Source organism: Sorex fumeus, unplaced genomic scaffold, assembly GCF_029834395.1.
Source record: "Sorex fumeus unplaced genomic scaffold, SorFum_2.1 ptg000094l, whole genome shotgun sequence".
NCBI classification, from domain to species: Eukaryota; Metazoa; Chordata; class Mammalia; order Eulipotyphla; family Soricidae; genus Sorex; species Sorex fumeus.
Window position 1 is genome coordinate 19561325 of NW_026606151.1, and position 25928 is coordinate 19587252.

General features: G+C 39.9%; 1 protein-coding gene across 12 annotated transcripts; it reads left to right on the forward strand.

Annotated features, from left to right (window-relative positions):
- On the forward strand, window positions 1-25928 carry LOC130040487 (E3 ubiquitin-protein ligase TRIM38-like). Of its 12 annotated transcripts, none has more exons than XM_056132612.1 (9): window positions 1-173; window positions 373-966; window positions 3184-3333; window positions 4174-4703; window positions 12447-12542; window positions 15473-15703; window positions 18940-18962; window positions 19063-19175; window positions 22163-25928. In XM_056132612.1, the coding sequence occupies exons 4-9, from the start codon at window positions 4296-4298 to the stop codon at window positions 22417-22419; spliced, it is 1128 nt and encodes a 375-aa protein (XP_055988587.1). In that variant the 5' UTR covers window positions 1-173; window positions 373-966; window positions 3184-3333; window positions 4174-4295; the 3' UTR covers window positions 22420-25928. The 12 variants fall into 12 exon arrangements, with proteins under 12 accessions (XP_055988587.1, XP_055988585.1, XP_055988588.1 ...); XM_056132610.1 differs by having other exon boundaries at window positions 678-966; XM_056132613.1 differs by having other exon boundaries at window positions 678-966; window positions 4178-4703.

Genomic DNA, 25928 nt, shown 5'->3' on the forward strand with positions numbered 1-25928 from the left:
TGTGGTGGGTCAGGGTTGAACTTTGCTTTCTTGTTCTCTTCACCTTTTGCTTTCACTTTCAGGTGACTCCATTTTTCCTACCAGGGATATGAGGCCCATGAAGGCCCCATAGTCACCCCTCAGGGCTCAGAGGACAGGAGAGTTTTCTCCCCAGAGGATAGCATCCCTCAGAGGTAAGTCATAGGCCTTTGATGAAAGTTTCTACAGGAGACTCTCCTGTCTCCAAGGGAAGAGCCCTATGATTAGAGAGAAACTGGCTTTCTAGTAACTTCAGTTGAATCCTGCTTTTCATCTTAGTACTGTGTGTTGGAGGTAAATTTTGTTATTATGCTTTATCCTTCCTTTACTCCCCTCCCCTCCAACTCTCCACAGTGGGATTGGGGCACATGCCCAGATCCAAAAGCAGCTGCAGCCTTGGGAGTGGGACATAGTTGAGCTCCTGACCCAGCTCCCCTGTGAGGTCCTCCCTTGTGGACTCTGGGGGACCAGCAGCCAGTGTAAGTAACCACAGACTAGGCCATTCCCATTGCTCCACACCTCACTACATCCTGGAGCTGCCAACATTCTCTCTTCTGGTCACCCTGAACCTCTGGAGGACACTGAGTCACCTTCAGGAGCTCTGCTCGCAGCCAGACCACCCGTTCTCCTGGCTGCTCTTTGAATTCTTGTTCCCTCAGGTCAGGAAGGGTAACCTGAAAGGACTCACTATCCCTCTGCTTGCCTTGCTGACTGGTTCATTCTGGGGGAGCTCAGATGACCATCTCTGTCCTCTACATAAAGAACATCAAAAGGACTTGACTCTTCCAACCACCGACATGCGGTCACTAATCTGATCTGCAGCCCCGGTGAGAGAGTAAGTGCAGCCAGTGACCAAACCGGTGAGTCCTCCCCCAGGACTGCCCAGTGAAGGGGAAAGGAAGAGTCGCAATTGATCTACAATGAGAGGCTTCCAGTGGGGAGATCAAGGTAAAACTGAAATAGGATGTTCCTTCAGTACAAAACAACAACAACAACAAAAAGAAATTGATGTATTCACTCTGTGCTATTAACTTCTATAATGAAACAATTTCAAGTATTCCTAATAGCTTTTGTTAACAGGACTTTTCACATTTTTTATTAGAATTCATATTTTGAAAAGTACATTTTCATGTAAAAAATCTTTTTTATCTTGTTTGACTTAACTGATGACAGGACCTGATCAAATGAGGTTAAGGAGAAGCAATATTATAACTAGAAAATGCCACATTGTGGCTCAAAAATTCCTCATCAAATAGCCAAAGAAATCCTAGGGGGAAAAAAAATAGAGTGCTTCGCTTTCCGCAATTTCATCCATTTCTATTAAGCTTTATTAGTTAAAAGTGTGGTGCTGGAATAATAACAGACTCTAGTCTCAGATCAATTGAATAGAAATTAGAATCCAGAGAGAGATCATCAGACATATGGAAAATTAATCTTCAATAAATAAAGAAAAACAAGAAGTGGAGTAAGGAACACCTCTTCAACAAGTGGTGATGGAAAAACTAGTCAATTACAGTCAAAATAATAACAATAAAAATAAAAATAAGTATACACTTTCCTAACACCATGCACAAAATTCAAAACAAAACTGATTAAAGACCTCTATCTCTGACCCATATTCATAAGTTATATTGAGAAAAATAGGTAAAACTGTGTACTACTTTGAAACTAGACTTCACTTTAAGAATCCAATGCCAACGGCAAAGTAAACAGAAGCAAAGATAAACAAATGCGATTACGTCAAACTCAGAACTTCTGTACCTCAAAAGAAACGATGGCCAGAATAAAAAGATACCCTGCCCTTCATCAGAGTGTGCATAGTCCTCTACATGGGTTCAGGGTTTCTCTCCTCTACACGAAGCCTTATATTCTCCATTAGAGTGAGAGATGAGAAAAAGGGGTTCTGGAAGGACAGTAAGGCTAAAGAATCAGCTCTGTGTCTTGGTCTGGCTTGCCGTCATGGAGACCAAGATGATAAGACTCCCATAGCTTCAGTTGGAATGGAAGGGTGGGAGCTTGCAGCTGTCTTGGTCAAGAGCAAGGTGGAAGGGTCTGGACAGTCCCCTTTGGTGTCAGTATGGTCCCTTGTCCAGTTGCCCATCTTGTCACTCTCCTTTGTGAGATCCAAGGCTTCTTGGGGCATTCAGGACACTCTCACTTCCAGCAATCAAGTTTGCCACAATGAAAGCAGAAAGTTTTGGGTGGAGAGGACTTCCGGGCACTCCTGTGGAGCTGGCCAGGCTTAAGAGTGGTCAGAAGCTGGGAGTACCTTTAGTCTTCTTTACTTTGATCTTTTGTCTCTCTTGTGACCCCTTTCTGTCATCTTTGCTTATCCTGGTAATAATAATGAGAGGAAATTGCTCTAATTTGGAGACAGTAAGTTTCTGACTCTTCTGGTACTTTTTCCCTCAATCTCTAGTTGGTTTATGGAAGAGGCAAGAATTCTGAGACTATTAGTGTATTGGAGGGTGAAAAATATTAGTCTATAAGGTATCTCTGCCTCCTCCTTAGATCATTTACAAAAGAAATAGAATGGCTGGATGGTATTGTAATAAATGGAACATCCCTTTGACCAAATCTCCTCATTCTTTAAATTATATTTGGGTTAAACCTTCTCACAGAGAAAAACAGTACCAACTATCCTATCTCTCCCATCCCCAGATTTTTCTTTTATGCATTACTTAGAATGCTTTTATTCTCAAAAACAATTCCACTAAAACTTGTTCAGGACAACAGACACAGTCTTAGTCATTTAAAAAAAAACTTGCAGGGTTGGCATGTGAGTTAGGCTAAGTTATCTTCACTCCAGAAGATATTCTCTATGAGTCTAAAGAGATAGTTCTTATAGTTAGACAAAGATGCTTTAACATGCAACTTTAGTTTAAAAAGCACCATTAGTGATTGAGATATTACTGTCAGGTCAAAAAAGCATTTGTTTCGTACCTCATCCTGCCTCTATTTCCTCCCCACAAACAGTCAACATTGAAAATAGAGAAAAGATCCTCCCAAAATTGTAACTATCTATATGGATGAAGGACAAAGTCCTGTGTTTCCTATTGGTCCCTGTGTTTCCATGTTAGGTACTCACTGGTGGACACCAAGGGACATAATGCCAGGATCCACAGAAGCCTGTCATTCCTATCTGTTCTCACTGCTGACTTCCAGGTTTCTTCCATGACGATGGGCTCTAGTCATTCTGATCTTCCGGGAGACCAGGTTGTCCTGAAGAAGTGACAGTCACCTCTCTGTTTCTCAAGAACTCTGCTCTGAAGATAACCCCTTCTCCTCCCACCTCTTTCAATTCTCTGTCTTCAGGTCAGAGAGGCTTATGGGAAGGGCACACAGCTTCTTTAGGGTGTCAGTTGACCTTGTTATCATTTGGAGCCTGGGTCTTTTTACCCATACTTTTTTATCATTATTTGCCGTGGAAGTAAGTAGCAAGAACTGTGAACTAATGATCCAGTGCAGACAATTTTTTTTATGAATCCTATAAACTCTACCTAATTGCAATATCAGTTACAAGGAAATAAAGTAGTAGTGATGAGCTACCTTTTCACAGAATGGGAGTCTCACCCTCATTCCATGAGTTTCTCTTTCTTGCTCCATCCTTTCTGAGGGAACCTGTCTTTTTCTCACTCTCACTGAGTCCCATGTCCAAAATATTTCTAGAAATGAAATGGAATCTTTGATCTGGTCTCATTTCACCACAGACTCAAGCAAATAATAAACAACTGAAATGCAATAATAGCAGTTAGATTCAAGGAATTAACATTAAATTTTATTTTATTTTATTTTAATTATACTCAGGGCTATAGTGATAGCACAGCAGGTAGGGTGTTTGCCTTGCACACAGCTGACCCAAGTTCGATTCCTCCGTCCCTCTCGGAGAGCGCAGCAAGCTATGGAGAGTATCCTGCCTGCACGGCAGAGCCTAGCAAGTTCCCCATGGCATAGTTGATATGCTAAAAACAGTAACAAGTCTCAAAATGGAGATGTTACTGGTGCCTGCTTGAGCAAATCAATGAACAACAAGACAGCAGTGCTACAGTGCTTAATTATACTAAGTTTAATGGACCAAGTGTGATTGTGCCACAGTCATTCACAACACAGCTCCATAAAATAAATCTTCTCAATCCCAATCCATATCTCTCTCAGACAGATTTCAAGCTCAGAGGAGTCCCATAAACTCTAGTGGAGTGCATTTCTCAGACACTAGAAATTTCTGACTGCTTCATCCCTGCCTCTTGATCCAATATTGCAGCATTTCCAGGAAAACCATGGCCTCAGCTACATTTATCAAGAAGTTGAGGGTGGAAGCTACCTGCCCCATCTGCCTGAAGCTGATGACTGAGCCTGTGAGCATTGACTGTGGGCACAGCTACTGCTGTGTATGCATAAAGGTTCTTACTCAGAATCAAAGCTCTGAAACATCATCTCCGGGAACATTTAATTGTCCCAAGTGTCGGAAACCTTTTCAAAGTGGTAGTCTCCGGCCCAACAAGCAGCTGAAAGGTATTATCGAAATCTTTAAGGAAATGAATCAGAATATGTGTAATGAACACGGAGAGCAGTTCCATCTGTTCTGTGAAAATGATGGTCAGCTCATCTGCTGGTGCTGTGAGCGGTCACCACAGCACAAAGGACACGGCACTGCTCCTGTTGAAGTTGCATGCCAAGTTTACAGGGTGAGTGTGGGGTCCAGAAAGCCTCCGAATAGCCTCATCTGCAGTTGCTCTGGAATCTGTTTTATTTATTTGACAGAAATTATTTTCACTGTAGTATATGCTTCAGATGTGCTCTCTCACTTGCTGCAAAAGTGACTTGTCACAACATCCACACTAAAAAATGCTGAACTCCATCTGCCTCTATCCACTGATCAACTCCACCATCTAACTCCTCAAGGCATTTTTTGGTGCCTGTTAGCAATCTGTATGTCTTTTGTAGAGTAATCTGTATTTTAGGGTCAGAGAGATAGTACAGAAAGGAAGGTATCATTTTTCCTTACTCCAGTTCAAATCCCAGATATGTCACATGGTTCCCCAAGCACCACCAGAAGTGTGAACCAGGAGAATGCTCTGAACACTTATAAGTGGTGTCTGCAACAGTAGCAAAAGGAAGTAATCTGCCTTCACTTCTGTCCTTTTCAATGTTCTTCTTGGCAATGGTACTTGGAGTACTTTATGATTTTTTTTACAAATCTTGCTTATTAACATCTTGTTAGATATGGAGGTATGATAGTTTCTCCTTGTATGTTTTTGTTTCACTGACATTTTCTTTACCTTGGAGAAGTTTCTTTTTGATTCCACATACTCTCAAGTAATTTTTGCTTGTTTTTGTTTCCCTAGTTATTGAAATCAACTCTTCAAAGTTAATGTTGAAGCCGTGTTTGAATATTTTTATGTACTTTCCTCTTTGTGTTTTATGGCTTTAAGTTTTTAGTAAATTTTCAGGTAATTTTTGTATATGGTGTGAGGAGCAGTCATTTCTGGGTTTTGTAAATGGATATCTAATTTCCCCAGCACTATTTGTTGAAGAGACTTTCCTCTCTCCATTATATATGCCAGTATTATTGTTTATCACAATTGACCATATTGTATGGCTTTATTTCTGGGTTCTTGGTTTTATTCCATTTATATGAGTGTATATGTCTGTGCATATATTTTCTAATATTGTGTAATCTTAATGATCTTAGCCTTATAATATTGTTTTAGTTGGGAACAAGTATTTCCTATGTATCTTTCCTCAGAACTCCTTTGGCTATTTAGGGTATTTTGTGATTCTTACAGATTTTAGTTAATTTTTTTGGTGACTTTGACACAGCTACTATAACTTTTATAGGTATTGTATAGAATCTTTGAATTACTTTGAGTAAGGTGGCCAGTTTAACAATGTTAATTTTTCCTATAGATATATAGGAACATCTTTATATTTTTACCTCCTCTTATTTCTTAGATCAATGTATTAATAGACCTTACACAGGTCCTTGACCTCTTTTATTATGTTTATTCCTTGTTTCCATCTTTTTAAAGTATTTGATTTTGTGGCCACACCTGGTAATGCTGGGTTACTCCTGGCTTTTACATTCAGAATTACTCTTGATGGTTCTCAGAGAACCTTACAGGATACCAGAAATCAAATTCAGAGCAGCTGTGTAGGGGAGGCGCACCCTACCAGCCCTAATTCCTTCAGGTGCAAAAGAAGTTTTTTTAAAGCTTCTCATAATACTGGTTTCAAAGCTATAAATTCCCTAAGTTGTTGTCTATCCATGAAGCTCTTATAGTTCGTTCAAATATGTGTGATAATCTAAGTGGATAAAGAAATCTTGGGTAAGTATTCATTTCACTGAGGTTTTGTACTATGTCCCTCCATTCTCTTCTGTCTCATAGTCACGTTTCAAACATCGGTTGTAAGTCTTAATGGCTTTCGATTCTACGTAAGTTGCTTTTTTGATCTTGTTGATTTCAATATTCTGTCTCTAATTGTGGATTTTATCATTTTGAGGATCTAGTTTTCCTTGTTGAGAATATTTTCTTACCCATTGCCATTCTGGAGGATGTGATGGATCCATCAGGAGGTCGGAGGGCAGTCATCTTGGTCTTGTACTTGGCAAAGGACAGGAGGGCATTACGAATACTTTTCCCGGCTTATGCCGCATCTACCAGTACTTCTGCTCTTCTATCTTTGAGGTCTTCCTTGATCGCATCTCTGCACTGCTTTGCAAGCTCGGACGTTAGCTTGCGGTTGCCTGAGGCATGCGCCAAACCACGCTGGCGAATTAGCTCAAGAGTTTTCGAAGATTGGTGATTTTTTGTGGCTATCTCTCTCTTGGTGTTCCTCGCACATTCATTGAGGTGCTGAACCAGTTGATCGTATTCCTCGTCAATGTTGTCAACAATGACATCTTCCCATGTTGCCGCAATAGGAACAAAGAGTTCCCAGTTGGTGGTCGTTCTGGGAGTTCTCTTTTTGAACTTTGCAGCCCTTTCTCCCCGCTCTGTGAAGTAGAATTTTGCACGAAGGAGACGGTGGTCTGATCCCGTTCAGAATTTTGGCACAACACCGACATCGGTCAGGTAAAACCGTTGATTGAATATGATGTAGTCTATTTCGTTGTGGAATCGTCCACCGGGAGACTCCCATGTCCATCATTTAGATTCTGCCTTCTGGAACTGTGAGTTACCATGGATGGTCTTGGTTGACATGATGAACTCAGACGGTCTCTCACCCTGTTCATTCCATTCTAGGCCATGGGTCCCAATGTGAAGTTCTTCAGCTGATCTTCTCGGTCCTATCTTGGCATTAAAATCACCCGCAATGATCTTGTAGAAGGTGTGGTCTTCTTTATAGAACTTCTCCAGCTCCATGTAGAACTTCTCAATTTCTCCTTCATCATAATTGGATGTTGGTGCGTAGACAACGAAGATAGAAACTGCAGGCAGTGAGCCACATCTATTCAAATGTAAACGTCTGATTCAGGTTGTTAGGCATTCGAATGAATCAATGCTCTTGGCCAAGTTTGTGTTGACAAGGACACCGACGCCTCCGACACCTCTTTTATCGCATGTTCTGAGGAACAATTCTTCTCCAGTATCGAAAACAGCACGGTGAGATTCGTGCCTTCTTGTCTCGGTCAGACCAATGATGTCGTACTTGATCATTCGCGCTTGTACCATCAGGTCCTCAATGGATGCATCTGATGCTAGCGTACATGCATTGAAAGTACAGACGATCATTTTTGTCTTCTTTCGTTGTGGCAGCCTAGGTTGGCCTTGAGATTTTGTCGGCCTCTCCTTTCTCATCCTTCTCAGTGCTGCCATGAAGCCTTCAGGGTCTGGTGAATGAGACCAGTTGTAGTTACTGGTTTTGGCATATCGAATACACAACAAATAGCTTGCCAGGCTCTTCCGTGTGGGCGGAATACTCTTGTTAGCTTGCCATTCTTTCTGAGAGGGATAGAGGCGTTTGGGCGACCTCTAATCACCCTTGTTGGTGTTACCATATTTGAACCCTATCAAATATGGTGCGACAATTCCGGAAGATGGGCATATAGTGTCTTATGATGTGTCATAAGCGAAGCGTCCGCACAGGTCCGGAAAGCGTCCTGGAGTGTGGCGACAGCTGGGTAGTGGAGGTAGTCCATGACTTCTACTCAAATCTCTTCGATAGCCATGTCCACTTGCCAACATACCAAATTCCACAGGATGGATATGTCGTTCCCAACGTTCTCCCTTCCGAAATCCGACACACAATTTCGTCGGTAAAGAAACAAACAGCACCCGGCCCAGACAAGGTCAGACCTGAACACCTGAAAAACCTGCCGTCAGTACTCATCAACACACTGGCTCGGCTCTTCACTCGCTACCTGTCTGAATGCAAGGTTCCATCCCAATTGAAAACCAGCAGAACCGTACTACTGTTCAAGAAGGGAGACATCCATGACATTGGCAACTATCACACGATCTGCCTATTGACTGTCATGTACAAGTTGTTCACTTGAGTCATCCTAAATAGGATTGGCAGAACACTAGGTGAAGGACAACCATGCGAGCAAACCGGGTTCCGCAAAGGATTCAGCACCATCGACCATAGCCACATGATAACCAAGCTCATTGAGGTTTCTCGGGAGTTCAAGATGCTACTCTGTTTAACGTTCATTGATTTAAAGAAGGCCTTTGATTCTGTTGAGATGGAAGCGGTCATTGAAGCCCTAGCCAATCAGGGCATCAAGCCCAATACATCAGGATCCTCCGTGAGCTGTATTGTGGATTCACTACCAGGATCTCACCATTCTACAAAGAAGTGATCGTTGATGTCAAGAGAGGAGTGCAGCAGGGTGATACCATTTCACCGAAACTCTTCAGTGCCACCCTCGAGAACATCATGCGACGACTGGAATGGGAAGGAATGGGAGTGAAGATAGATGGTCGGCAACTACACCACCTCCGCTTTGCTGATGACATTGTTTTAATAACACCAAACATCAGCCAAGTGGCACAAATGCTGGCTGACTTTGACCATGAGTGTGGAAAGGCAGGACTACAGCTGAATCTTACGAAGACAACGTTCATGAGAAACAGCCTCGTTCCTGATGCTCTATTCGCTCTCAGCAGAACGACCATCTCTGAATGCAACAGCTATGTGTACCTAGGTCGAGAAGTCAACATGACAAATGACCTGGAACCCTAGCTGCGCAGGAGGAAGAGAGCGGCTTGGAATGCCTTCAAGAACGTCGAAGAAATAGCTAAGAGGACGAAGAACCTCTGGCTCCAGGCACATCTCTTTGATTCCACTGTTCTTCCTGCATTAACATATGCCTCAGAGACCTGGGCCCTACACAAACAAGATGAGAACGCTATTCAGGTGTCCCAAAGAAGAATAGAAAGAGCTATGCTTGGAATATCACGTTTCACTCAAATGAGAGAAAGAATCCGGAGTTCTGACATCCGTCGACGATCAAGGATCAGGGACGCTGTCTCGTTTGCCAAGGTGTCAAAAATCAGATGGGCTGGTCACGTAATGAGATTTAAAGACGACCGCTGGACTAGAGCTGTTACTGACTGGATTCCATGGGATGTCAAAAGACCGCGTGGCCGCCCACCTACCAGATGGTCAGACTTCTTCATCAAGATCATGAACGATCGGTTTGAGGCTCTTCATGTTCCCAGAGCGAACAGATGCCATTGGGCTACACTAGCTCGCGACAGGGACAAATGGAGATCTTACTGGCGCCCGTTCGAGCAAATTGATGACTAACGTGAAATTAAGTGATTAAGTGATTAAGTGAGTATATTTTCACAGGGAACCTTCAGGCCTCTTGGATTTCAGTGCCTGTATTCCTCAACTCTAAGAAATTCCTATTAATGATTTCTTTACCTAATGTTTATTCATGAAATTTGCTTTTCTATTCTTTAGCAACTATGATGATTCATATATTCTTCCACAGCGGTAGGGCGCTTGCCTTGCACTCAGCCAACATGACCAACTCGAGTTCGATTCCTCCGCTCCTCTCGGAGAGCCCGGCAAGCTGCCAAGAGTATCTCGCCCACATGGCAGAGCCTGGCAAGCTACCCGTGATGTATTTGATATGCCAAACACAGTAACAACAAGTCTCATTATGGAGACGTTACTGGGCCCGCTCGAACAAAACAATGAACAACGGGAGGACCTTGACTGTGACCATATTCATCCTATAGTGCCCTGGTGTAATGTTTATTTCCTTTTAACACTCAACAGTATTGTTTAGTAGCAGTTTCCTCCATCTCATCTTGAAGCTCCTTGATCTTATACTCAGCTGCATAATTTGGCTGCTATCAGCTTCTGTTATGGCTTTTTGCTTTTAATGTAACTTACCCTGCTCTTCATTTTGCCATTTCTGATTGGAGGAGTTTTCTCATCTTGACTCTTAGACTTCCTTGGGCTTTGCTGAATACCTGTGCCACATATTCTTTGAGCTCATTAAACATCTTTATCATGGTGGCACTGGCAAAAAGTCACTGAGGATTTAGAGAGCTGGTTGTTGTTGTTTGTGCCTTCAAGGGTATTATTTCCACTCAGTGAACTGGGCAGGCCTTTACCATTGGTTTTCTAATGTTCTGGGGGAGTCTTTGTAGATAGATACCCTGGAAGGTGCTGAGGTATTAGGCTGGGGATTGCTCTCTTCTCTGCCTCTCATCACTAAATGACCTGAATTATAATTATGAGCAGTGTGTGATTTGCTGTGTATGTCTTTTGTGCAGTTGCATAGGTGGCATTTGCTCCAGAAGCTGGGTGTGAGCCTGCTAATATAGCCCAGGTCAGATGTAGAGGCTATTGGGACCTAGCCGGAAAGGAGGGTTCTGCCTCCCTTCCCAGAGTGGTTCCAGCGATGGCAGCCTGAGTCTGGTCTCAACTGCAATGGTGTCAATGCAAACAAAGTTCAGGCATTGTCTAATAACGTTTCTATCCTGCTTTTTAAAGCACTTTTTTTCATAAAAGAATATTGAATCTCATCATTTGTTTTCTTTCTCTCAATTGAAGTATAGTTTTATGAATCTTATCTTTCTGTTGCTGTGATATAGTATTTTTTACTTTCTTATTCTCTCAATTGAAATGTAGTTGTATGAATCTCATCTTTTTTTTCATATGTTGAACAGCTAACAAGTACATGATATATGATCCTAACAGTGTACTGTATTGCATTTTTTGGCATAGATATTTTTGACAATTTTTAGGTCTATGTTCAATGCTGGTGATTTATTTTATCTTTAGGTTTTCTTCTTGACTTATTTTCATATTAGAGTAGTGTTGTACTCAGAAACTGTGCATTCAAGTTCATCATTTCCTTGACTTTATTGGTATAATTTCAAAGGGTATTCAGATATCTTTGAATCTTTTATAGATCTCACTGTTGAAAGTTCTAGTAATGGAATTTCCTTTGGAATGAGAATTTTTTTTTCCATTTTTGGAGTGCATTCTAAAAGGACCCCCTCCTGAATAAATAGCAGTACTCCTCCATTTAAAAAATTTAAAAAATAAAAGGACCCCCTCCCAATTACACGCAAGCTAATACTATATACCTGGATCATTCTAGGCACTCAGGGTACTGTCTCAACCTTGTTAGAAGATGATGAGGTATGCAAACAAATAATTGAAGTCTGCCTGTATCCTTCATGTGGTAGAAAAGTCATTAGAGGTCGGAGCGTCCTATACTCAGGACTGATGACAAGGACACAGAAAACAAGGCTTGCTTGGCACCATGCCTAGGCCAGAGGGTGTGTAGAAAGAAAGATAATTGAAGACACAGGAGTAAAATTTAGGCCTTAAACCATGATCACGGTTGAGAGGATGAATCATACCTCAGAGGAGGACTGGGAATGGAATGATTTTTATTGGTTAATAAGGACCAATTTTGACATGAGAAGATTATTCTGTTTCAATATAAATTAGAGCCATCAGTTTCTGAAGTTCACATAACTTCCACATGTATAGGGTGGGGTCATAGTTAAAGATGTAGAGGAGTTGTTAACTATTTAGAAATAAAAGCCTGTGAATGAAGTCTGGTGAGAGATTTAGATTAACATATTTTCAAAGGCACATATGATGATTGCTTTGACTGTGGTGGGAGAAAGAAGTGGGCATTGTCCTGCTGCCTCTTTCCTTAGTCTAATATGGGATTGAAGAATATGTTGTTCCCTTGGACAATTTACTTAATCCCATGCAAAGAATTGATTTCTATAACAGGAACAATGGTAAACATCTTACTAGCTTTGCAGTTTGCCACGGAGATCAACTGTGTTATTGGACTCATAATTGTCCACATGCTTTCTCTCAGCATCTAAAGGCTCAACAAATACTCAATGTTATTCTAATTATCTGAAAGCCTATGATTTATGGTATATGCTGTGAAGACTTTTCCAACTGAATAAACTAACACCCATTTTTTCCCACAGGAAAAGCTCCAGAGAGCAGTCACAAAACTGAAAAGCACAGAATCCAAATATATGAAGCTGAAGCTAGATACAACTTGGAAAATAACTAGTTGGGAGGTGAGAGTTTGAAGCTTCTTGTGGTCAAACTACATGCCATCATCTTGTCTAAGAGTAGGTTGTGCTTGGTGAAAGCACTATAAAAGTACATTATTCAATAAATGGTCCAGATTGTTAAAAGTAATGTAGAAAGCATCACTCCCCTTTACTCCTTTGGTTATATGTATCTATTAAATTTTTGCTTCAAATTCTTCAACCTTGTGATAGTAATTATTTAGAATTCCCAATATCTGAGTTTACGAAGTAGAAATATTGTAGAAATATTGTAGTCTACTTGAAAGATCCTTGACAGGATTCAAATTCTCAAACTTTGAATATACCTACCTGTTTTGAAGCCTCAACTGCATCATTTTGATGCATTTACCACAGGGCAGCATCTAACACTCAAGCTTTCCAGCTTCAGAGACCCACTGTTTGTGGACACTTAGAAAGAGATTCATTCTGATGAGATGCAATGAACTCAGTTTAATGAGGCTGTTAATGTGGAGAATCAGAACTACCATAAGAACATACAAAAGACAACTACAACTACAGTGTATGGGTCTCTGGTTCAGTAAATAACCAGACTCCCTATGAATGGAAAGAGATTTGCTTACAAATATATTGATATAGTACATTAGTCTGGAATATCATTGCACTGACCAGTGAGTCATTTTGGCTTTTTCATGGTGTCTTAAACCTCAGTCCTCATTCTTTATGTGCAAATCTCAAATATGATCTCTCAAAAGACAGCCCTTTGCTTTCATATCTAGGATCTTGATTGGTGGGAAGATCATCACAATCAAAAGTAAATAAATAAACACCTTTTACGAACTCATGATTTGAAGCTAAGCCTATTTCCCACATAAAAATAAAAATTTTACTCGTTTTTGCCCAAGAGCAGATGACTGGTTAAAGAAACTTTGGTACATTTACACAATGGAGTACTATGTAGCTATTAGAAAAGATTAAGTTATGAAATTTACATACAAGTGGTACTACATGGAAAGTATCATGTTAAGCGAAATGGGTCAGAAAGAGTGGGATAGACACAGAAAGATTGCATTCATCTAGGGAACATAAAGCAACAAAAAGGGAGACTAACACCCAGGAATGGCTGAGATTAGTACCAGGAATTTTGCTCCATGACTTGAAGGCCAGCCACACGTGCTAGGTGAAAAGGAAGCTCAGATAGAGAAGAAAGCACCAAATAAAGGGTGTTGTGAGAATCCTCCCAGGGTGGGAGAAGCATGCTAAAAGTAGTCTATAGACCAAAGATGATTGCCACTCAATGCCTCTCTTGCAAAACACAGTACCCAAAAGAAGAGAGAGAGAACAAGGGGGAATACCCTGCCACTGAGGCAGGGTGGGACGGGGGGGGGGGATGGGGGGTGGGGGGAATGCTGGGACCCGTGGTGGTGGATGATGGGCACTGGTGGAGGGATGGGTACTTGATCATTGTATAACTGAAACCCAAGCACAAAATTTGTAAGTCTATAACTGTACCTCATGGTGTTTCACTAATAAAAAAAGAAAAAAAATATTATCCTAAGTATTTTCATATCCTAGGATAGGAAAATACTATCCTAACAAAAGATCGCATTTCATTTTATTCTAGCTACATAAAAATTTAAGAATAGGGAAATACAAATTTAAAGAATATAGATTGGTATTTCCCTAATATACCAACCCTTACAGGAGCTGCTGGTTAACGGATGAAGCTGAGAGAAACTGGGGATAACTATTAAGGAGGAGGTAATTTTTAGAGAAAAGAAAACATACCAAAATTTTTATTGTGAGGACCACACATAAAAAACTAGTGCATTACAAATGTATAATGATATATTTTGAATTGTATCAAAATAAATTGAATAAACTTTTATTTTATGTGTTTAAAAATTTTTTACTCATTTATTAATTTCATAAACATTGTAACACTTTCTGAAATGGAAAGTTAAAATGGATATTAAAGTTTAGTCCCCACCCCTACCAGATAAAATCTGTGTCCTATAGATCATTTTGTTTTAGAAATTTTCACACATTAAGGTGGTGAGTTGAATCCAGGGTTGATATTTCTAGTATTTATGATTAGAATCTGCCAACTGGGCCTCTCCCTGGTGAGACTCATGAACTCGCCAGGGTGGTCATCCTTACTCCAGTTGTGATGTCTCAGCTGGAAACTTCAATAAGGTTCAAGAAGAAACTTCAGGGGTTCCTTGAACCAAAAGTTTATCTGAAACACAGGAACACATGTTTATTTCAAAATAAAAATTCATATTTATTTTTATAACTCATATTTCATTTACTTTGGCCAAGCTCTATTCTGCACTTTATTCATACTACCTATACCAGCTTCTTGGTGTACAGAAGAAATTTTACCAGACAATTAGATCTAATTCTGATGACCTCATCTACCTGTGAATTTCTTCTTCTCAGGCATAACTAGTGCAGGAAACATGGATAACTCTTCAGGCTACATCACCCTAACTGAGGAAATTTGTGTGTGTATGAGTGTCTGCATGCATGTGTCTAAGCATAACATAAAATCACCATATTACCCTTTAGAGTGGACAGCTCTGTAACAGTGTTTGTACATATGCTTGTGCATCCATTGCCTTTATCCACCTGCAAAACTTGTTTATCATCCAAACTAAACCTCTCTTCCTATTCCTAATTTTTCTTCCTCCTGTTTTCTAGTATTCACTGTCTCTATGAATATGACTTATTTCATAAAAGCAGATTTTTATAATATTGGCTTTCTGCTTCTGAGTTACTTGTTTTGCTCACTGTCTTGCTGATTGATCCATGTTGCACTATGCATCAAATATTCCTTATTTATTTCCACTGAATAAGTTTCAGCTGCTTCTGTGTGTGACTCATATTGGATATGAATCTATCCATTAATGAACATTTGGGTGTACTCACTTTCTGAGCACTTTTTTTCCTTATAGGAGAAAATAAAGCATGGGAAAGAAAGAATCAATTCTGAATTTAAACAACTTCACAGACTCATGCACCTGGCAGAGGAATATTATATGCATAGTCTAGAGAAAGAAAAAGAACAGAAGCTCATCAGTCTGAAGAACAATGTAGCCCATTTGGACAACAAAGTAGAGGAACTCAGGAACAACATCCTGGAACTGGACAAGAAATGTCAGGACTCAGCGCAGACTTTGCTGCAGGTGAGTCTGAGCACTTGTAGGAAACAGAGATGTCTTATTCCCATGCTACTGAGAACAGAGGGTAAGAAATATGGAAGATTCACGAGGCCTACTTCCTCAGTTCAGACGCCTCCTTTTAACTCACTGTGTGCAGCCCGACACCCTGTAGTTCTACTGAGATGAATGAACTGTTGAATTTCAATTTTCTTATTTTGAGTAGTATCTCATTGTATGTGTACCAAAATTTCTTTATCCACGATGTGTTCTTGGGGTATTTGGAATAATTCTAATTCTTGGCCAATGTAAATAGTACTATAATAAACACAGAGAAGGCAAATACCTTTGAAAATTAATGTAAATTTATGTAGTTGTGGTCTTGAAATGATCCTCAGAACAGGAAACTCTAGATTTTATGAGAGCTCAATTCTTATTTTTGGTGGTCTTCTATGATATTGTGATTCTATGTACTCTTTTCATATCAAGGCAACTGTGTATTTATAAAAGATGCCATTGTTTCTCTGCTTTCCCCCATTTTATATTTTCATTATCTACTGTTTCCGAGTAGGATCTCTTTGTTTTTTAAATAAGACCCTGTAGTGGTTTTAATAAATTGGTTAAATGGTAATGAATTTCTTTAGTTTTAGTTTTGTTTTCTTTAATGCTTTCAAGTTTAAATGATGACAAATGATAGAGTATTCTTATTGGGATGTTTGTTTCATTCAAATTGTTCCTTGTGTCAAACAATACTAATCAAGAGTTTTCATTTGAATCTTTTGGTGGTTCTTTGTATACAAGTTTCATTTGTATCTTGGTGCTCTTGCAATCCTATTTCTATGTTTTGCTTTTATCATTTTAATTACAGCATGTCTTAGCACAGCGGGTAGGGCGTTCACCTTACACGCGGCCAACATGGCCGACCCGAGTTCGATTCCTCCGCCCCTCTCGGAGAGCCCGGCAAGCTACCGAGAGTATCTGATATGCCAGACACAGTAACAACAAAGTCTCCAATGGAGACGTTACTGGGCCCGCTCGAGCAAAATCGACGATCAACGGGAGGGCCTTTACCTTTACCTTACCTTACCTTAGAGTTCTTTGATCTGGGTTACTTTTATTTAGAACACCTTAGTTCTATTAGAACTATTAATATATTGGATCTGGATGTGGGAGTCAGTACTCAGAATGGGGTAGTTATCAGCCACAATTTCATTTCTTTTTCTATTTTTTCAGTGATGCAAGGTAGTTTTTATTCAAACTTACAGGAGCGATAGCACAGTGGGTAGGGCATTTGCCTTGCACACAGCCAACATGGCCGACCCGAGTTCGATTCCTCCGCCCCTCTTGGAGAGCCCGGCAACCTACCGAGAGTGTCTCGCCCCCACGGCAGAGCCTGGCAAGCCACCCGTGATGTATTCGATATGCCAAACACAGTAACAACAAAGTCTCCAATGGAGACGTTACTGGGCCCGCTCGAGCAAATCGACGAACAATGGGAGAACAGTGACATACTGGAAAGATATGAGAGCACAGAAAGAGGATACATCTGTTCAAGAAAGAACATAGAAGCAAAGAATATACAGAGACAAGTGAGATATGTGTTCAAAGTGTTCAACGGAGAACATGGCCTTGATGAGCAAGAGATAGCTATAATTTTTTGAAACACTTGTTCCCCATTCTCACTTTCCTTTTCTTCAGCGACTACTTTTTTGTTTTTGTTGTTTGTTTTGGGGCCACAATTGGCACTCAATCCTTGCTTCTGTCTGTGTTCTCAGGGATCACTCCTGGGGTGCCAGGGATCAAACCAGTGTAGGTGATGTGCAAGGCAAACATCCTACCCACTCTACCATCACTCCAGCTTCATCAAGGCCTCCTTGAATTTGATTGCTGTTCCTCTTATAATTAGCCCATAATGCTCTCATATACCTTTCATATTTTTTTCTTCTACTTAATTGATAGCTTTCTAAATCTTATTTTCTTATTTGATTTGTTCTTTGACATCTGTCACCCAGTTGCTGGAACCTCCAAAGAAGTTTTAAATTTATTTAAGTTCAGATACTCCCTGACTAATACTTTGTTTTGCTTTGTTGATTACCTTTTCTATTGCTTTCCTTAATTCATTCAACCTTATGATTTTTACTTTGAAGTTCTCAACTCAGAAAATGAGCAAAAATTCTCTTGGTTGCTTGGGAACTTTTTAGATGTTCACCCATTAATTTGCATTTACTTCTTTTTAGATGTTTACCCATTAATTTGGATTTACTTCTTCCTCTTCTTTATTGTGTCTCCTGAGCTGTGAGAGTTCTAGTTTTGTGCATTTACGGTAGCAAATATAAGGCTCGATTATATCCACCATTACCACAGAGAACCTCTGGGGCTAAGTTTGTGCTGCAACCAGTCACTACCAAGACTTTGCCGTACTCAGCAGCACTGTCCCTTGAGCTTCATAGTTTGAGTGACTCACCATGCCCCTGCTCTCAGTCCTTCAGTGTAGGCACTAGTGCACATCAGAACCATAAACCATACTTCCTTATTTCTTGCACCAAATGTGCTCTGTATCAGAATCTCTGCATCAGATGCACTATGTGTGTGTGTGGGGGGGGGGGGGGTAGGGGGGTAGGAGACTGGGGGTGGAGATATGGAGAGAGTGGGGTTCTCAGGGGTATAGTATGGTCTTTGTAGTCATCTCAGACAGGCAACTGAGCTGCCTTAACCACATCTCCATACTCACTGTTTTATTCCCCTGGCCCTGACAAAAACTCAGCTTCCTTCATCATGTGGTGCCTGTTATCAGTAGCTAAGCATTTCAGTCACTGGGACTCTGGATGGACTCAGGACTTTATGTAAGCAGTGTCCAATATGAACTCACTCTAAGGAAATCACATCATTGAAAGGAAGTGGTACCCTGGGCATCCTTCTGAGCACTTTCCCAATAGCCATAGGTTGGTGTGTTTTCAGACAGCACAATATCAGTGAGGAAATCAGAGAGGTTGATAAACAAGTAGTCATGTGCATCCCCAAGGGGCTCAGGATGGAATCATCTTATTAGAAATCCATCAATGTCTATGGTTAGGGGTTCAGTGGTGTGCCTCAACACGAATGAATTTACCCTGTATGTGTGAGGCCTTGGCTCCATTCCCACCCATGGGGTTACGTTCCTTTCTTTCCTGGAAGGAGTGTTTATAGAGAACTTCCCTGCATATACTATGCTTTATGAAGGTCAGATGTTCCTGCACTCACCTTTTTTCATGTTTTCTCTACAGGGTATAAAAGACACCCTGAGCAGGTGAGTGTCCATGGAAACAGTGTGGGCCATGGAGGGGCATGGACATAGACACATGGATGGAAGGAGCCACTGAAGAAACCTCTTTTTGCTGTTATTCTAGGGTCTCAGCTATCAATCTAGAAACACCAGAGGATGTTTCTTTGGAACTGCATACTGTGCGCAGTGTCTCTGAGCTTCACTTAAGTGTGAGAAAAATTTTTAAGCGCCACCAAGGTATGTTGATTTAAGAATCCCTTGTTAATATTTTATTTAACTCTCAGTGTAATGCAGTAAAGGTAGGTGATTATTATGCAATGGAGTGCAAGTGATGTAAGGACCTTGACCTAGTAACACATTTTACTAATACCAAAGCTGAGCTCTCTTTTTCTATAATTCTCTTTAATAATTATTTTCTATCTTTCTGTAATCTCCTATAAAACCCAATATTCAAGGAAAGACAAAGTTTTTTTTAAATGCTTTTCTCTAAGATCAAACCAAGCATCAGAGAGAAAGCTCAATGGGCCGAGTGCATGCTTCATGTTCAGAATATAGAGGTAGTCCCATCACTGAAGCTCCTATTCATGGTACCCTAGGGCCTTGTACTGATCAACTGGCCCAGGTGGCCTGGAATGACTCGGCCCCTGCACCTGTTTGGCAGTCCCTCCCCCAAAATTCTGTCTTAGCAGGTGGCATTTTTGCATGTATGAGTGTTATTCAATTTTACGGATGTTCATAATATGTTTGAAAAAGCTTTCTATTTCTAATATTTAAAAGGTTTGAATTACTCTCTCAATGATTTGTCTTTAAAAACCTTGTATTAGCATCAAAAAAGAAGTATATATGGTATACAATTTGTATTGTTTTTTTTAAAAAAATTATATGTATTTATTTGAGTTTTTAAAAAATAAATTCTGAAGTCACACCTGACTTTCTTTGCCTTTTGCTTTTCCTTGGCTTTATATTCAATGATCACTTCTGGCAGTGCTCAGTGAACTATATGTGATACAGGAAATCTAACCTGGGACAGTCCAGTTTGAGGCAAGCATCTTAATCACTATTGTATCTTTCTGGCTCTATTTAATACTTTTTTTTAAACTTTCTTCACATTGACACTTTGGATTTTTCACAATAGTTTAAGTAATAGCAACTGAAACCCAACTTATTTCTGAGTCAGACTTATGATAAGAATTGGTTGGAGAGAATCTTTACAATGAAGGGATTATTTATAAAGATGAGAAGTAGGATAGAGAACAAGGCGTAGTCAGTCCTGCACCCAAGGCAGGAGCGGGTAGACAACCATCATTGTCCTGGGCCTCAAGTGGCAGGTAGAGGATGCTGTACGGGTGGGAGAGTGTGACAGGGGAGAGGAATGCAGAGCCTGCCAGTCAGCATGGGAGGGCCATGTGTCCTTCACACTGCTACTCAGTTGCTTTGTGCCCCAGGGCCTTCTCCTCTGCTTCCTGTTAGCTGAAATAAGCAGAGATAGGGAAGAGAGCACTGGTGATGCGTCCACAGCGGTCAGTCTTTCAGGGAGAGAACCAAGTGGGAAAAGTGGGTAAAGAAAAACAGGGATTTGAGGAACACTGAGAACATCCAGCACAAGAAGTATTTTGCATAGCGGATTTAAGTTACCTGGAAAAAAAGTCCAACACCCTGTGCTTAGCCTGGTAACCCAGTGAGTGGTTGACTCTTTTTTGAGTGGTTACAAGAGTGGTTAACATCCTTGTGCTCAGAGCCATAATACACCTGCTTTGATGTTTGTCTTGTACCCGGCAATCCTTGGTTCGATCACCTGGTCCTTTGAGTACCATCAGAAGTAATGCTGAGTTAGAGCCAGGAGTCACTCCTGAGCATTGCCGGGTATGGCCCCCAAAAAACATAATAGAAAATATTCTATTGATACATTTAACTTTAAATTTTTGATTTTACAGTCAAAGTCACACTTAAATTTATCATATATTTTACTATTTTATTCAAGGATGATTTTATAGCTTTCATGTATATTGACCCTAGGTTTATTAAATTTTGATAATTTCTATAAATTCCTTTTATCTAACTTAAGAAATTACAGTAAGCTCTAATACCCATGGAGCTCAATAATTTTGTGACCTGGGAGAATTCTAGGTCTTTAATCACAATCTATGAATTTAGTTCTCTTTTTTAACTTTTCTAATATAGAATTTGTAGTTTTTAGTTAGAGATGGAATTGTCTTATTTCTGTTTCAATGTTACACGATTTCTCAAGAGAAAAATGGGTCTTAGAAATGACAGAACCCATGTAAATTCTGATTGGTTCTATTCCTAGGTTTTTTAAACTAGAGATAAGGATGATGGTTATATTATTACTAGAAATTCTCAGATACTTCCCATTAATGAGACATTTTAATAACAATTATTTAGTTCACTCAGTCTTCCTCAACAGTTTCTAGTGACTCACATAGAGATTACACAGATTTTGAAAACTGAAACTCAACATGACTCTTAGACAATAAGAACAGAACTTTGGTTTGAATATAGGTTAGCTTTATTTTATAAAATACTCTAAATATTAACACATGTTAGGAAGAACACTGACAGTGGTGGTGGGTTTGGAGTTAAGCACTGAATGCCAAAAGCTGTTATGCTTAGCTCAATAAACTGCAATGAATAAAGAAAAAGGTTTTTTTCCTTTAAGAAGCAAGTGTGTGGGCCATACTGTGTAGACTATTTGCCTTGCACGTGGCCAACCCAGTTTTGACCTTAGGAATCCCATCTGACCCCTAAGCACAACCAGGAGTCTTTCCTGAGTGCAGAACCAGTAATAACTCCTAAGTGTCATCGGACATGACCCAAAAAAGCAAAAATAAACAAATAAAAAGAAAAAGAAGAAAAAGCAAGTCTGGTGGAGAAGAGACAGGGATAGAACACCCATAATTTGGTTCCCAAATCCCACCTTGAGTGACCCCTAAGTGTAGAGCCAGGACTAAGCCTCAGTACTGCTGAACATGGCCTCCAAACAAAAACCAAACATACAGAGTAACTCTTTTGAAGCTAGACCATAGTACAATGATAAAGTGCTTGCCTGGCACACCACCAAATCCAAAGCATCCCAAAGAGTACACTGCCAGCAATTCTTCCTAAGCACAGTAGTAAGCCCTGGCTCTGCCTTGTGTGGCCTCTGCTCAAAAAAAAAATTAAAAAATCAAATTGAGTCTTTTGTCTTTTTTTCTCTTTTTTTGCAGTCAATGTGTCTTCAGATCCAGATACTATTAATCAAAAGATATTCATTGGTGATCCTGTCCGCCCCTGCGACATCCTCCAGCACCACACCCAGTCTGCAACCTGTCCCAGACCACAACGCACTGAAGATAGAAGTTATTCACAGACACATGCAGAGAACCAAATCAAACACCTGGAAGTTAAACAACTCAATGTTGAACAACGAGTGGGTCAGGAAGGAAGTCAAGGAAGAAATGAAAAAATATCTGGAAACCAATGAGAATGAAGACACGAGCTACCCGAACCTTCAGGACGCAGCTAAAGCTGTGATAAGGGGAAAATTTATAGATCTGCAAGCATTCATCAGGAAGAAAGAAAGGGCCCACATAAATAACATAACTTCACAGCTCAAGATCTTAGGAAAGAACCAGCAAAAGGAGCCCAAACAAGGCAGAAGGAAAGAAAGAACAATAGCGGAAATTAATGACACGGAAACCCAAAAAAAAAAAAAAAATCCGAAAGATCAATGAAACCAAGAGCTGGTTCTTTGAGAAAATTAACAAGATTGATAAACCACTAGCAAGACTCACAAAGAAAGAGAGAGAGAGAGAACCCTAATAAGCCGAATCAGAAATGAAAGTGGGGACATCACAACAGAAAGCAAAAAAATGCAAAAGATCATCAGAGTCTACTTTGAAAGTCTGTGTGCCAGGAAACAAGAGAACCTAGAAGAAATTGGATAAATTCCTGGATTCCTATAATCTCTCAAATTTGAACCAAGAAGATATATTCAGGAATACCTGAATATATCTATAAATAGCAAAAAAATTGAAACTGTAATAAAAAGTATTCCCCAAAACAAAAGCCCAGGTCCAGTTGGATTCACTAGCAAATTTTTACAAACATTTAAAAAGGACCTATTGCAAGTTCTTCTCAAGCTTTTCCAGGAAATTGAAGAAACAGAAACTCTTTGATACAGTTTCTAAGAGGCACATATATCCTTAATACCAAAAGAAACCAAAAGAAACAAAGACACCACAAAAAGAGAAAACTACAGAAAGATATTCCTGATGAACACGGATGCAAAGATCCTTAACAAAATATTAGCAAATAGAATCCAACAACTCATCAAACAGTTCGTAAAACATGACCAAGTGGAATTCACCCCAGGGATGCAAAGATGGTTTAATATTCGGAAATCAATCAACATAATACATCATATCAAGAAAAGAAAAGATAAAACCATTTGATCATATCAATAGATGTAGAAAAAGCATTTGACAAGATTCAGCCCAGTTTATGATGAAATCTCTCACCAAAATGGGTTGTGAAGGTTCTTTCCTCAATATAGTCACAGCCATCTACCATAAACATACCACAAGTATTATCCTCAATGGGGAAAAACGAAGAGACTTCCCTCTAAGATCAGGGACAAGACAAGGATGCCCACTCTCACCACCTCTGTTAAATATAGTACTAGAAGTACTAGCAATAGCGATTAGGCAATAAAAATATATTAAGGGTATCAGATAGAAAAGGAAGAAATCAAGCGCTCACTATTCGCAGATGATATGACATTATGACCCTTAAAGCCTCTACCTAGAAACTCCTAGAAACAACAGAGTTTCATAGTAAAGTCACAGGCTATAAAATCAATATACAAAAGTTCATGGCTTTCTTATATGCAAACAATGAGAGAGAGATGAATGTGATATGAAAAAAGCAATTTCGTTTACAATTATGCCTCAGAAAATCAAGTAACTCGAGATCTGCTTAACTAAAAATGTAAAGGACCTGTACAAAGAAAACTACAAAATGCTACTTCATGAAATAAAAGAGGAAACAAGAAAATGGAAACATATCCCCTGCTCATAGATTGGGAAGAATTAACATTGCCAAAATGGCAGTAGGCCCCAAAGCATTATGTAGATTCAATGAGATCCCTATAAGGATACCCATGAAATTCTTCAAATAAATGGATGTAACACTCCTGAAGTTCATATGGAACAACAAATCCCCATGAATAACTAAAGCAATTCTTGGGAAAAAGAAGATGGGAGGTATCACCTTCACCAACCTCAAAATCTACTACAAAGTGGTAATAATTAAAACAACATGGTACTTGAACAAAGTCAGAGTCGCAGACCAATGAAACAGGGTTGAATATCCTTACACACACCCTCAAATATATGATCATATAATCTTTGATAATGGAGCAAGAAATGTGAAATGGAACATGGAAAACCTCTTTAACAAATGGTGCTGGCAAAACTGGACAGCTACATGCAAAAAACTGGGCTAAAACTCTATATAACACCGTACACAAAAGTCAGATAAAAATGGATTAAAGACCACAACATCAGACAAGATTCCATCAGGTACACTGAAGACAAGGTTGGCAAAACCCTCAGCGATATTAAAGCTAAAGGTATCGTCAAAGATGACAAGCCAATCACCAAGCAAGTGGAAACAGAGATAAACAAATGGGACTATCTTGAACTGAAATGCTTCTGTACCTCAAAAGATAGAGTGTTTACAAGAAGAGAGAGACAGTATACAGAAAGGGAAAGGATATTCACTCATCAGATAAGGGTTGATATCAAGGAAATACAAAGCACAGATTGAATTCTACAAAAAGAAAGCATCCAACCCCATCAGAAAATGGGGTGATGAAATGAACAGAAATTTTCTCAAAGAAGAAATCTGAATGGCCAAAAGACACATGAAAAAATGCTCTTCATTACTAATCATCAGGGAGATGCATATAAAAATGACAATGAGATATCATCTCACACCACAGGGACAGGCCCACATCCAAGAAACAAAAGCAATCATTGTTGGAGCGGACATGGGGAGAAAGGGATTCTCCTTCACAGCTGGTGAGAATGCCGACTGGTTCAGCCCTTTTGGAAAACAGTTTTGGACACTTCTCAAATAATTGAAATTGATCTCCCATTTGATTCAGCAATACCACTTCTGGGAATATATTCTGGAGATGCAAAAAGTATAGAAGAAATGACATCTGCACTTATATGTTTATTGCACCACTGTTTGCAATAGCCAGAATCTGGAGAAAACTTGAGTGCCTATAAGCAGATGACTGGTTAAAGAAACTTTGGTACATCTACACAATGGAAGAGTATGCAGCTCTTAGAAAAGATAAAGTCATGAAATTTGCATATAGTGGATCAACATGGAAAGTATCATGTTAAGTGAAATGAGTCAGAAAGAGAGGGCCAGACATAGAAAGATTGGACACATTTGTGGAATATGAAGTAACAGATTAGGAGACTAACACCCAAGAATAGCAAAGATAATTATTAGGATTACTCCACAGCTTAGTAGCTGGCCTCACATCCTGGTGGAAAAGGCAGCTCAGATAGAGAAGAGACCACCAAGTAAAGGGTGCTGGGAGGGCCCTCTCAGGGTGGGAGATATGTGCTGAAAGTAGACTTAATGGCCACTTAATACCTCTATTGCAAACCGCAACACCCATAAGAGAGAGAGAGAGAGAGAGAGAGAGAGAGAGAGAGAGAGAGAGAGAGAGAGAGAACAAAAGGGAATACCCTGCCATGCCACAGAGGTGGGGTGGGTTGGAGGGGACGGGATGGGAGTGATGGGAGGGATGCTGGGACCATTGGTGTTGGAGAATGGGCACTAGTGGAGGGATGAGAACTCGATCATTGTATAACTGAAACGCAAGTATGTAAGTTTGTTGGTTTGTAACTGTACCTCATGGTGATTCACGAATAAAAAATAAAAATGTATATATATATAAATAAAATAAAA

Excerpts from the sequence above, each read along its gene's own strand:
- LOC130040487 (XM_056132612.1), top strand. The coding sequence starts at position 4,296 with ATGGCCTCAGCTACATTTATCAAGAAGTTGAGGGTGGAAGCTACCTGC. Across the intron at positions 12,543-15,472 it reads GGAAAATAACTAGTTGGGAG|GAGAAAATAAAGCATGGGAA; the intron begins GTGAGAGTTTGA and ends TTTTCCTTATAG. Across the intron at positions 15,704-18,939 it reads CAGCGCAGACTTTGCTGCAG|GGTATAAAAGACACCCTGAG; the intron begins GTGAGTCTGAGC and ends TTTTCTCTACAG.